The sequence below is a fragment of the Bos mutus genome, chromosome 19 (genome assembly GCF_027580195.1).
Source record: "Bos mutus isolate GX-2022 chromosome 19, NWIPB_WYAK_1.1, whole genome shotgun sequence".
NCBI lineage: Eukaryota > Metazoa > Chordata > Mammalia > Artiodactyla > Bovidae > Bos > Bos mutus.
Genome location: NC_091635.1, coordinates 41,216,503 through 41,230,168, shown reverse-complemented (window position 1 = coordinate 41,230,168; position 13,666 = coordinate 41,216,503). Strand labels below are relative to the sequence as shown.

The following is a 13,666-nucleotide window of genomic DNA, read 5'->3' as shown; positions in this document are numbered from 1 at the left end:
GGGAGCAGGTCAATTGTTTATGAAGACAGCTATAATCAATTAGCTGGCTGTGAGGTAGGCTTTTCACCCTTCCCAAGCTGCACGAACTCCAGCCACCCCTAGGAGGAGACAACATATCACACATCCCAAATGCGTGCGCGGTGGTGGGCGGGGGCCAGCGAACTGGTTGGATAGGTGGGGCCTTCGCGACCAACAGATGCCCCTGCGCTTTAAAGTTCCTTCTTTTCAATCGAGACACTCTGTTTCCTGACCTAAATAATGACTGTGTTCTCCAGTTTCTGCTCTTCGCCTATCGTGAGGATTTTCAAACTGGCACCAAGTCCTCTCAGCCACCATGGTGGGGTGACTCCTGTGATGCAGACAGATCACTGGGAAGGCTATCTCTGGGAGGAGCTGTTCTCACCCTGATAATAAACAACAGCTTAAGTCACCAGGCAACTGTTATCTTCCTGGTCCTGAGAACCCTCCAAAGCATGTTTCTAAAGAACTGCCTGTAAGTCACTAACCAATGAGAGACGGATGTTATGCTAATAGGCACAAACAGGGCCAGTCTCAGAGGAAGTGGCTGACATCATAGCTGCTTTACCCAGCAGGGATTTCCTTCCCTTCTTGCAGAAGATAATCATCAGAAAATACTGGGTCAGAGCTCTGGAATTATACTGACACCTCCTGTAAAGGAGAGAGAAAAATCCTGATCCAAAAATAAGTCTGATTCTGCCGCCTTTTTCATTTTTGCAGTAGGACCTGCAGGGAGAGTGGCAGGCAGGTCTCTGACAGTCAAGACACAGCCTTTGTTCCGTGTGGCCCCTTCTCATCCTTCTCCTCCCAGTGCAGAGGTCAGTAACCAGTGACCTGAGTTTTGTGCTGATCACACCCTCCTTTTTCCTTATTGTGTCATCACGTTTTGTTCTGATAATACATAGCTTGGTTTGCACGTTTCGGATTTTACATAAATGAAATCATACTGTGTATTCTTCTACAAATTTTTTTTTTGGGGGGGCCTAACATGTTTTTAAGATTCATCAATGTAGCTATAATTTTATAGTGTAGACAGTAAGCCACAATTTATTTATCTGCCCTGCTGACCAGCAGTTTTGGGCTACGAATGATTACAGACAACACTGTGGATATTCTTGTGCCTGGTGCCGTTTGGTTTCTCAAAGGTGTTTACATATAGGAGGGGAAAAGGTGGGTCACAGGGCCCGTGTGCATTGTTAATTTTACTCAGTAACACTAACTGCCTCCCAGTGAAGCCTCTTCGCAAGCCAGTTTATTCTAATACTCCATCAGTAGGGAAAGATATAAGACATTAGATCATATTTGTTACTTTAAACTGTTAACATTTATACTCAGCTGATGCTCCAGGTAGGCAGCAAGTAAAAAGTGAATAAGTGGTGGTTGCTCAGTTGTGTCCGACTCTTTGTGACCCCATGGACTGCAGCCCGCCAGGCTCCTCTGTCCATGGAATTCTCTAGGCAAGAATACTAGAATGGGTAGCCAGTCCCTTCTCCAGGGGATGTTCCTGACCAAGGGATCGAACCCAGGTCTCCCACATTGCAGGCGGATTCCTTACCATCTGAGCCACCAGGGAAGCCCCAGGCAACAAGTAAACAAGGTCAAAAAGAACTTCAGAGCTGGTCTGTGGCCTGGATGATGCAACCAAGTCTCAGGTTCTTTTCCTCCCTGAGTGGCCTCTGACTTGAATTTGGATTCATATAAACACACTGACACACATGAAATGACTGGGTCATTCTGGGTAGGAATTTGGCCTTTTACTTAGTAAGTGAGCAAGAAGGAAATCTAAACGACAGGATGCATATGAGATCCCATTCTCTTGCCTCCACTTTTTCTTACTGTTAGTTGCTCAGTCGTGTCCGACCCTTTAGTGACCCCATGGACTGTAGCCCACCAGGCTCCCCTGTCCATGGGATTTTCCAGGTAAGAATACCGGAGTGGACTGCCATTTCCTACTCCAGGGAATTATTTCTTCCCGACCCAGGGATCAAATCCGTGTCTCTTCTGTCTCCTGCACTGGCAGGCAGATTCTTCACCACTGTGCCACCTGGGAAGCCTCTTATTGTTACATGTTTGGTGAAGTACCAACTCTTGAGAAAATTATGTAGAGGAAAATACTGCTAAAAAAGGAGTATCAGTTGTAGTAAAGTCAAAGTGTTTATGGTCATTTCTCAGGGCATTAGGCAGTCTGCAGAGAAGAGGAGAAGGAAGAGGGAAAGAAACCATCAGCTGAGCATCTTCTGAGCTGTGCATGGTCCTAAATACTCCAAGATTATTTCACTGAAACGCTATTAAGAAAATCCTTTAAACTCTACCTGTGATTGGCTGTCACCTGACCAGGAATCCATGTCCTCTCATTCTCAGGTTCCCTCCTGCTGGCTGACCAGTGTGTGCCAGCTAACTAGACTAATGTCTCCACCAGCAAAGACAGCTCTATCTTCTCTGGCCCTGGTGACAGGGACATTCAAAGAGTCAAAACAGCTATGAGGCCATGTCACAGACTCCCCCTGGCCACCATCCAGTTTTTCTTCCTCGCGCCTTATATGCTGGAACCTGATATCTCAGACACATGGTCCAGCTTGCAGATACATGAAAGCTGAACCTGTCGAATGGAATATAAATCTGCCAGATACCTCAACGATCAGAGTCTAGGATAACAAACAGGGTTGCTGGTAGCTTAATGGAGGGTTTCAACACACATACACACACATACACCCCTCCTCCTGCATCACTCCTATCCCCAGCTATAACAACAGAAAACATAAAATTAGATATGAACAGTCAGTACCTTTGTGATAAATATCCTCACTTTCAGATCTAAAGGAGAATATCAAATATTAGCCTTCCTCAGGCTTAAAGACAGGCTGAAAGATGTAAAAAGTCCCTTGAATTTCACAGGGACTCTCACTGTTTGGTCTACATTCTCATATCCTGATTAAGAGACTGTAACCACCTCATAAATCACTACAGGGGCCTACTGTCACTTTGTTAAACTTCTCTTCTAGCCAAGGGGTTGAAGTGCCAAGCTAATACCCTCCAACAGAGGGTTGCCCTCTCAAGTTAAGCACCCTGTGCCACTCTAGACAACCAATGCGGCTTGACAATGCCAGGATCAGGCTGCTAGTTCTGTGGGAAAACCACGGCATGCTTCCTGGGAGAAGATGTGAAATACAAGATGTCTGAGTGCCTGGACAGGAAATGGAATTTCTTTGCAAATCCAGTGAGTCCTCGGGATTTTCCCAAGGACTCTTCCTCTCTTGGTTACCGAACCACAAGGCTTGGCAGAGCTTCAGACAGTCACAGGCCTCTGGGGCTTCTCCTTCTTTGCTCTTCTAAGCATACAGACCCTGAAGCAGGTCTCTAGGGCTGGGTAAGCAAGCTTCTCTGAGGCCCAACCCACTAGGCTGTCAGCTTGGCAGGTAGCTTTACCAGTGCTGTATTCCCGACAAAACATCATAGCCTGCACACCCGAGCAGATATATGCCCAGGAGGTACTCCTACTCTTCTTCCTTACTGGCAGAGGCCCAATTTGGTTTGAGTGTTCAAGTCCCACAGGGAATGTGGTACTTCCCTAACACCAGAGGGTGAACGTGAATTTATTTTATCTTTTCAGCCATGTGGCTTGTGAGATCTTTGTTCCCCGACCAGGGATTGAACCCAGGCCACAGAAGTGAGGGCGAGGGAGTAGTAACTACTGGACTGCCAGGGAATTCCCCGTGAGTTTGTTTTAACCAGCCCAGGAAATTCTATTTTCCTAGTCAGTGATTAATTAGTTTTAGGAGTATGACCCAGTCCTGGTCAATGGTCCTGTGGGGGTGGAGTGGGTGGCAGACTGTTGGGGAGCTTCTGCAAAAGGTCTTCCCTTCTGGTTGAAATGCCCATTCTTTCAGCCAGATGCTGTGGAACTTCTAGAGAGATGCCTGGAAATGTGGCATCTGTCTGGAGTCATAAGGCAAATTCAAGGACCAAGCCATTAGCCAGGGAAAGGAGAGCAGGAAGAGAGCACCGACCGACGCCCTTGATGCCACCCCAAGCCATTATACAGTCTGCTTGGGTGCTTCCTGCTACAAGAGATGGTAAATCTTTCTAAACTACCTACAGCTGGGCATTGGGCAGGGTGTCCAGTGTGTACTCCTGCTGATCCACGCTTCAGCTGATCCACTTCCCAGTCTGCTCTCTGCCCTGGAGACTGACCTATGGCTCACCTCGAGTGGCCCCTTGTCTTCTGACTTCCGCAGGGTTTGGCTGATGGGGAGCCCCAGCAGAAGACTGGAGGGAGATGAGTGGAGGCAGGCCACTGTTCTCCTAGCTTTTTACCCGCAGGGCCACTCTGGCTGGCTGGCTGGCTGGAGCCCCTGCCTGAAGGCTGCTGCCTCTCTGAAGGGGTCTTTTCTCCAGGAGTCTTCTTCCAGGTTCTAGTAACTGCTCCCCCTACTCTGGGCCCAGAAGCTATTACCAAACAGCTCTGCTGATACAAGTTCCTTGATTCCACTACAGTCTTAAGGCCTTTGTAATCAGTCCCTTTAAAAAGTCTTCCTCATAGGATCCGAATCTGAGTATGCGGCTTCTTGTTGAGACTCCCAACTGATGGAGACCATCTATTACTTGCAGCTCAAAGTCACCTAAGTGACACCCCAGCACTAGACTTCAGTTTTTAAAATTCAGGAAACATCACAATACAGACAATTCCAGGACACTTCCATTCCAGTTTCAAGGGGAGTGAGTGTGTCTGTGGGTGGTGGGAGGCAGTGGTTGGAGGAAATAAATGGCACATGCATATGTGTTTTCTGGGTAGCCCTGCAGGAAGCATGTGATGAGAATCACATCTGAACAACCCTTAACAGTACATATCATACATTATACACACTCTTAATTTACCATAACGCTGTGAGCTAGGGCTCTTGGTTTTCATTTTATAGACAGGATCAGGTGAGGATGATAACTGAGAATTCTCAAAGCTGCAACAAGAGGGTGAACCAGGAACGGAAACCAGATCTACTGACTCAAAATTCTGTGGTTTCCTCACTCCCCAGGGCTTGCCCTTCCCTCTGTGAATCAAGACCAGAAAGGCAGGAGGGAACCAAGAGGGAAAGGGAAGACGCAGGGTGGATGTGTGGGTTAATCCTACCCTTCCTATCCTCATCCGAGATTTTTCTGCAATTCCTTTAACATATAAGAAAAACTACATATGCTAGAAAAACCCAATCCAACAGCTTGCAGTAGCCTGGGATTCCAGAATAAATACTGAAATTGGCAGGACACAGAGTGTTCTTCCTCTCGATGGGTCACGTGAGGACACTGCCTAATGTCTGTCATGTGTGCGTCTGGGAATATACAATATTTATGCGTCATTCAACCTTCAGATGCCTCTTTCTTGTGCCAAAAAGAACTGCTCTGTCCCCTATCTTCTGATCTGACCTAAAAATGTCATCAAAATTTGGCCCCAAAGACCTATAAATTCTTTTTAAGTGGAGGACTTCAGTATCCTCCCAGCTTCCTAAGAGAACGGCTTGGATGAAATCATGCCAAGAACTGAGTAAGTGGGAGGGGTTTTTAGTGGAAACCATAGTGCTGTGGCCACATGTTCACAATACCACGGGGGTGGGAGGGTGGTCCTTTGGCTGGGATAGGCTGGAAGGCTATTTAACATTTTAACATCAGGGGAAACACAGCCCAGATTCAAGAGTCAAGACCAAGTCATGAGACTCACTGGAGTCGAACTCTGGCATCAGCTCCGCCTGCTTCTAGGCAGCTGTGCCTTCACCTTAACAAACCACTCAGAACATGCCAATGTGGGAAAACACAGCAAAATACAGCACTCCACAGAACTCCAGCATGTGGCATCTCAGGAAACTGACCCTTGAATTCAGTTTAGTATCTCAATCCTTTTCCTGGAATCTGCTGAAGGTGGTTTTCACCACCCCCACTAAAGGGGTAATAAATAATGTAGTAAAATTAATAACTCATCTTACAACCAATTATCAAATTATTGTGGAAACAGCCAGTTTTTATTGATACAGGAAGATATTGAAGACCTAGTTCTGGGTAGACAGAGAAATACAAATACTGTACAGTACCCCTTACACATGGAATCTAGAAAAGTCAAACTCGGAGAAAAAGAGTGGTGTAGAGTGGTTGTTACCAGAGGATGAGTGGGGTTAGGGGGTGATGGGGAGATGTTGGTCAAAGAACACAAATTTCCAGTGGTGAAATTCTCAAGTTCTGAGGATCTAATGTACAGCATAGTGATTACAGCTAATAATACTGTATTATATACTTGAATTGATGTTTTCTATTTGTGGTGCTGGAGAAGACTCTTTGAGAGTCCTTTGGATGCAAGGAGACTAAACCAGACAATCCTAAAGGAAATTAACCCTGAATATTCACTGAAAGGACTGTTGCTGAATCTCCAATACTTTGACCACCTGATGCGAACAGCAGACTCATTGAAAAGACCCTGATGCTGGGAAAGACTGAAGGCAAGAGGAGAAGAGGGCAGCAAAAGATGAGATGGTGGATGGCATCACCGACTCAATGGGCATGAATTTGAGCAAATTCTGGGAGACAGTGGAAGACAGAGGAGCCTGGTGTGTTGCAGTCCATGGCGTCCCTAAGAGTCAGCCACGACTTGGCAACTGAATAACAACAACACAGAATGCTGCTAACGGAGATCGTAAATAGTCCCACCACAAGAAAGAAAAGGCGATTATGTAAGGGGATGGAGGTGTTAGCTGACGATATGGTTGAATTGGTTTGCAATATATAAATTTATGAAATCAATACAATGGACATCTTAATAAAGCTGTGGGGGGAGGAACAGTGACAGTTAAGTGAAGTGTAAGTGCTCCATAAATGCTGCTACAGATAAAAAAAAAAAAAAAAAGGCCCAATACTGAGTGAAGAGGTAAGGCTGAAAAACAGGTTTTGTGAAAAAAAAAAAAAAAAAAAATATATCCATCAGTATATGTGGTAAAAGACCTAGAGACACAGATAAGATAATGTCAACTGCTGTCTGTGGGCACGGAGTTTCTAAATGATTTCTCCCTTTGTATTTTTATGTATTTCTGCAAAACATATATAACATTGGACTGAAAGATCTTAAAAAAGAAAACGAGTTATTTCTGGGAAGTAACTTCATACCTCACATGGATTACTTATATCCCAGTTTTGCTGATTTGTTCCATGACTGAAATTACTGGAGCAGGCTCACTGAAAGCAAGCACTCGGGGAAAAAACACATCCAAAGCAGCAGGAGGTACTTGTTTTAAAACATTGGGCCAAAATTTTTCTAAGAATTTCAGCTATACCTAGCCCTACGTTGGGAGCAATCAGTATCCATTTTGATACAGCAGCTGTATCTGGCCTTAGAAGATGTTGAGGAGTATTTATGAAAACCTGCACCTAATTGAGAACTGAAATAAGGGGATCTTATTTCCACCTTTTAAATGTCTTTAGATTAAATGCCTAGTACTCCATGCTGAGCTCAATCAAGTTCTGGTACTTATTTTTTAAAAACTAGATGGATAGAGATTTCAATTTTCAAAGTGTATCACACACTTAAATTAGGCTGAAGACTAGGTGCACAAAAGGACATTTCACTGTGGCCTGGGGAGCATAAAGGAGGGAAAACTGAGCAAGTCAATTAAGGAACTCACCTTGCCAGCAAGATCCCCTGGTACTCTTCCAGCTGTCTCATGAAGCTGGGGTTGGGCTTGGTCACTGTCCGTCTTTCCTTCACATAGTCATAGGCTCGGTCCAAGTTCCAGCCATACTCCTTCATCGCATAGGCGATCACAGTGGAGGCCGAGCGACTCACCCCCATTTTGCAGTGCACGAGGCATTTAGATCCATGTTTCCTTGTTTGGGGGATTCAGATAAGGAGGAAAACACAATAGTGAGTACATTTTATCTTTATTTTTTTGAGATTTTTAATGTGGGTCATTTTTTAAAGTCTTCATTGAACTTGTTACAATATTGCTTCTGCTTTATGTTTTGGTTTTTTGGCTGTGAGGCATGTGGGATCTTAGTTCTCCGACCAGGGATTGAACCTGCAGCCTGCTGCAGGTTAAGGTCAAGTCTTAACTGCTGGACCACCAGGAAAATCCTTAGAGTGAGTACACCTGAAAAGCTAGGTTCTTAATGTGTCCGTGTTTCCTGTTTGGCCCTTTCACTTTCTTGCTATGTAATTCACCCCACCTGAGTGCACTTGTGTGCACCTCTAATCACGTGTGTGGGGCAATCCTGGTGCATTCAAACAATAATCAGTGTCAATATTAAGCCTCTTTAGTTCAGCAAATGTTTAGTTCAGCAAACATTTACCGAGCATTTACCATGTGTGAGACCTTGTGCAAAGTCTGATGCAAAAATAAGTAACAGGTTTTCCCTGGAGGGTAGGATTCACTGGGAGAAGCGGACAATTAAAATTCAGAACGGTAATTGCAATGACAGTTGGTCACAGAGCACAGAAGGAGAATTTTCAGTTTAGAGACTGGACCCCATTTTGTGTGTGGCTGCAGGCCAGTCCCCTCGGCCCCAAGGGCACATTTCACGGCTGGCAGGCTATTGAGTTACAGGTGTGGTGGTGATTCATCTAATTTATCCAAATGCTGGGAGTTGCTTCCAGTTCCAGCAAGAGTTCTGTCCCAGGAGGAAAGCACAGACCAAATGAAACCGACTCTCCTCTTTACTCAGACGCAGCCCTGTACTTTGCACACCACCCCCCCGCAGTACCTAGGGACTGGCTGTATACCCGGGGGACTGGACAGGACCATGTGACGCACCACATGGCTCTCTCAGCCAGAAGGGTGGCATGGGTAACAAGCTGTTTGTTTGTTTGTTCTTTTTTAATGGGGTAGAAAACAAAGTTCCCGTAGAGTGACAGAAACAAACAAAACTCCTCAGTCTTATGCCAGAGCTAATTCCCTTGGATCTGAACACTACTTGGTTATGCTAATTCTACTAATAACGCAGTGTCTGGCCTGGAGTAAGCCTTCAAATGTTTGCTAAATGTATGAACAAACTTATGGATCTGCTGATTTTATCTGTCAGCTGTAAGTAGGATCAACATTTTAAAATCTGCAAAAAAGGACAGTTACTCTTATCACTAGTGTACATGGGCTGGGATCCTTCCCAAGGGGTTATCCCAATAAATTTAAAAATGCACATGTCAGCCCAACAGGGGAAATCTATTCATTCACTCACTCACTGTATTACAGTAGACACGCTTCCTTCCAGAAGCTTATAATCCTTTTACTGGAGACAGAGACACATGAAAGAGTTAAGCACCAATGAAAGAAGGCATGAGGTTAAGTGCCAAGATGAGAGAGCCAGCCAGATAAGCTGTGAGAATGCAGAGCGTGGTCTGGAATAATTTAAACAGCCTCATAACAAAGGTAAAATTTTAGTGTCCCAACGGCTGGTGCGAATGTGTGTCTCTGTGTACTCAGATGATCCCAAATGACTAGGAAATATTTGTTTTACTTATGGCACCACAGAGCTTTCATTTAGACTACAGTTGGGAAGCCACGTCACAGTGACTCAGATGGAAGTTCAGACATGTGTTCTGTATTTTCCCATCAAGCTCTGACAACTTTAATACGTTGAATTTCAGGTCTTTGCCTGCAGGCAAGGAAGGTACTCAAACTTGGCCAATCTTAAGAAAAATACAATTATGAAATCCATTCCTATGAAAACATTTCTACATTTTGAGCTCAGCTTTTTCAGTGAATGGCTTCTAACTCAGGTAATGAAGGATGTGGAGTTGGTTCTCACCTATCCCAATTTCATCTTTCAGGTTCAGTGCTCGCCCCACCCCCTTACTTCAAGTGCTAGACTGTCCAGATGAAGCCCGGCATCACATTAGGACTCCTAAACTCACCCAAGTGTAGGCAGAGTCTGGAATTCAGGGCCCTGATTAGGGCTGAGATGTCCAAATGAGATGTCCAGGGTGCCACTTATGGAGGCACTCGCTCTCAGATGCTGACCTACATTTACAGGACATGAGAGTGCGTGCCTCTCAGTAAATGTAACATGGGCACCTCAGTATTTCCTTTCAACCTCAGCCCTGCTGGAATCAGCCTTTCTCTTCACTGGGACTGGGGCCTCGCCTCGATCTCTAGCCTCTTTGGCTGTAACCCTGACTATTGCCTCATCTTTTCCAGTCCCCTTTCCTTAAGGAACTAGACTGCTCCTATAGTTGATGGACTGAAATGAGACACGATCTCAGGTTCAAGTCTTGTCTCCACCAGTTATTAATCTCTCTTTGAATCTCATCTCTGTATTCTGTCCTCCTCTGTACAGAAGGAAGACAGTATACACCTCTCTGGGTTTTGGCAAACAGGAGAGAATATGTGTAAAGTACATGGGACATAGGAAGCATGCTATGAGTGGTATTATCATTAATAATTTAGTAAGAAGCTTCAACAGTACAAAAGTTTTTCAGGTACCTCTAGGAGATTGAGAGAATGGGCTCAAAGCTGGAGTATGGGAATGGGAATTCAGGGTAACTATAAGGAAGCATTTTCTGACCATGAAGGTCCTTAAGTGAGGTGTGGTATCATTCCTGAAGGAGGACTTTAAAAACAGAAGTGCTTCTCATCTGCCAGGGAGCATCTGAGTGTCGCCACACCTGCAGAGGAAGCATGGGCAACACGTTCCCTGAAGGTTTCTTCTTTTGAAGGAATACATAGGACTAACAAGGAAATCCCCAGGGACTTAAAAAAAAGTGTTGACATATTAATACTAATTAATACTAAACCCTAAATTAATACTATGAAATTGTTTCAGTAAAAGGAAGACAACCACAGAAGGGCCAGAGGAAATTTCCACTATTTAGAGTACTGCAAATGTACAGGACCTGATACTCATTGGAAAAGGCCTTGATGCTGGAAAAGACTGAAGGCAGGAAAAGAGGGCAGCAGAAGCTGAGATGGTTAGATAGCATCACTGACTCCATGGACATAAATTTGAGTAAACTCCGAGAGATAGTAGAGGACAGAGGACCTGGTGTATTGAAGTTCATGGGGTTGCAAAGAGTTGGACACAACTTAGCAACTGAACAACAAGAAAAGTAAAAAGCAGGGGGAAAGATTTCGAAAGCTTGCTGTGTCTTTCCCCTTGATTTCAGAGAGGAGGATCTACTGTTCCATCTGTCTGGAGTAATTTCTATTCTATAACTTTCAAATGTCTTCACTGGCAATTTCAGAATTTCTTCCTTCTCTCATTTCTATTTCTTTTGCTGCAGCTTCAGTTTATTTTCTCTCATTTTGTGCTCAATGGAAATAGCCAACATGAAATCATCTTTCAGGGGCTTCATCTACTTAAAGCAAAAGTTTTAAGTCACTAGTCATCTTTTTTCCTAGGATTAAGAAATCCCAGTCTCCTTTTTTTCTTTACTTCCTTTCCCTGAGTATCATCAGTAAGTTATCTACAGCTTTCAGGCCCCAGCCATGTGTGGTGCAAAAGGAAGAGGAGTCCGAATGTGCATGTGGGACCGTGACTCACTTTGCTTTAGAGATGAATTTGTAAGTGTCATTCCAGTAAGCCAGGAGGTCGGTTGCCTCTTCATCATACACCCGAATGTTGTGATACTCAAAGACTCCCGGGAAGAAGTTGTCTATCTCTCGAGTGACATTCAAGATATAGCGAACCCTGTGAGGAAACCAAGAGAGAATATGACCTCTATTACTCAGGCGAAATCCAATTCCCAGCATGTTTTTTCTTATTTAAAACTGGTTTACTCCTGAGGCTGAAATTAAGTACCAAACTATGGAAGAAAGCTAAAAAACAAAAGCAAAACAAAACAACCCTAAGAGGCTACACTTAATACAGAATCTGTAACAGGCTGGGCATAGCTGGGTCTCAGGGTAACTAAGAGAGAAGCTGTCTACCAAGTTCAACGTCTACTAAGTTCAGTTTGTGTGCAGTTATAGATGCTCATCTTTCAGAGTCTTTTGAAAATATGCCTTGCAATTTACTCCAAAGAATCAATTTGAAGCTGGTCATCTGACAAATTCCCTTCAGTCACAAAAATTATACCAGCGACAAAATTTATTCTGTGGAAGTCATGTGTATTAAATCAGATTATTAACATGTATCTTAAGAAAAAAAAATAGAAGGAAATATTTCCTATCTTTCTAAATGCCAGATTGTCGGCTTTTTGCTCTATTACTCCCTTTAAACTACATGAAAGGCAAATGAGGCCAGGGCTGGGAGGGTCAGAGGAAAGTTGGACTTCAAACTCTCTCAGCTTTCAAGGCTGCATTCCTGGCTGCTATGACAGCAGATGTGTCTGAGAGTTCTCCCAGGCTTGCAGAAAATGGTTTCTGTATCAAAAATCTCCTTTGCTGTCTCTCCCACTGTGCAATCTCAATAAATGCTTGGGTTTAATTTGCCAAAGGATTACCTTTTTGCAGTGCTGTGTGGCCTTAAGACATCACTGTTGGCTACTTCAACAGTGCAACACAGTCACTCGTTTCTCTCTGTAGAAGCAATTTCCTTCTCAGAACCACACATGGACTTCTAGAAACCCAGTCTCTGAAGTCAGAGGAAGGACTACAGAAAGGGAGAGCCATGACGAAGCAAACCCGTGGTGAAGGTCAGGCAACCAAAATTTTTCTGGGACATGATTTCCATCTGTTTCAACTGAGCATCAAAGTCCATCACTAGAAAGGATTTTTTTTTCCCTTTTTAATTTAAAAAGCAAGCTGGGCTTCCCTGGTGGTCCAGTGGTTAAGACTCCACACTTCCACTGTAGAGGGCACAGGTTCTATTCCCTGCTGGGGAAACTAAGATCCTGCAAGCCACGTGGTGAAGCCTGCCCTCCCCAATTAATTAAAAAATAATAAAAGGCAAGCAACATGCACCTGTGGAACACATTCTAGAAGTTCTCCAAAAGGTAACCATCTGATCCAGTAATTCCTCTCCTAGGTATAGACTGAAGAGGAATGAAAACATGTCCACCCAAAGCCAAAAAGTGGGAACAACTCAAATGTCCATCAAACGATGAGTGGACAAATAAAATGTGGGGGGTGTGTGTGTATCTCCATTCAATGGAATAAAAAAGGAAGAAAGCAGTAATATATGCTGCAACACTGTAAACCTTGAAAATACAATGTTAAGTGAAATAAACCATTCTTAAAAGGCCACATATTGTATAATTTCATATAAATGAAATGTCCAGAATAGGCCAATCTATAGCAATAGAAAGTAGGTTAGTAGTTTCTAGGAGCTGGGGAGGAGGACAGGAAATGTGGGTAACTGCTAAAGGGGTTTTCCTTTCAGGTTGGAAAAAAAATTTTTAATGGATTGTTACACAGTTCTTTTTTTTTTTTTTTGTTACACAGTTCTGTGAATATACTAAAACCCACTGAAGCACACATTTTAAAAGGGTGAACTATAAAGTATGTGAATTATATCTCGAAACTGTCAGAAAAAAAGGCAAGCACACTTCTTATTTCATTTAAAATAAAAGTGAACAACTCTCCCATCTCCAGTCCCATAGTTCAGTAAGGGATTATAGCAGGACAGGGTTTCCCAATCTTTTCATTATGGAAATCTAGGCAGCCACTACCCATTGGAAATGACACTCTTTGAATCCTACTTGCCATTTCTGTAAAGGAGCAGCAGTTTACTTGGAGTTCTAAAGTCAGTG

General features: G+C 43.8%; 1 protein-coding gene across 5 annotated transcripts in view; it reads right to left on the bottom strand.

The window, feature by feature from the left end:
* The window catches only part of SSH2 (slingshot protein phosphatase 2), a 246,358-nt gene that overhangs the window by 11,524 nt on the left and 221,168 nt on the right, over positions 1 to 13,666 (bottom strand). For all 5 annotated transcript variants that reach the window (XM_070390313.1, XM_070390312.1, XM_070390315.1 and 2 more), the window contains 2 exons: positions 11,518 to 11,664; positions 7,671 to 7,871 (listed from right to left, as the gene is read on the bottom strand). In XM_070390313.1, the coding sequence (XP_070246414.1) occupies positions 7,671 to 7,871; positions 11,518 to 11,664 (348 nt within the window). The remainder of the gene's footprint in view (positions 1 to 7,670; positions 7,872 to 11,517; positions 11,665 to 13,666) is intronic.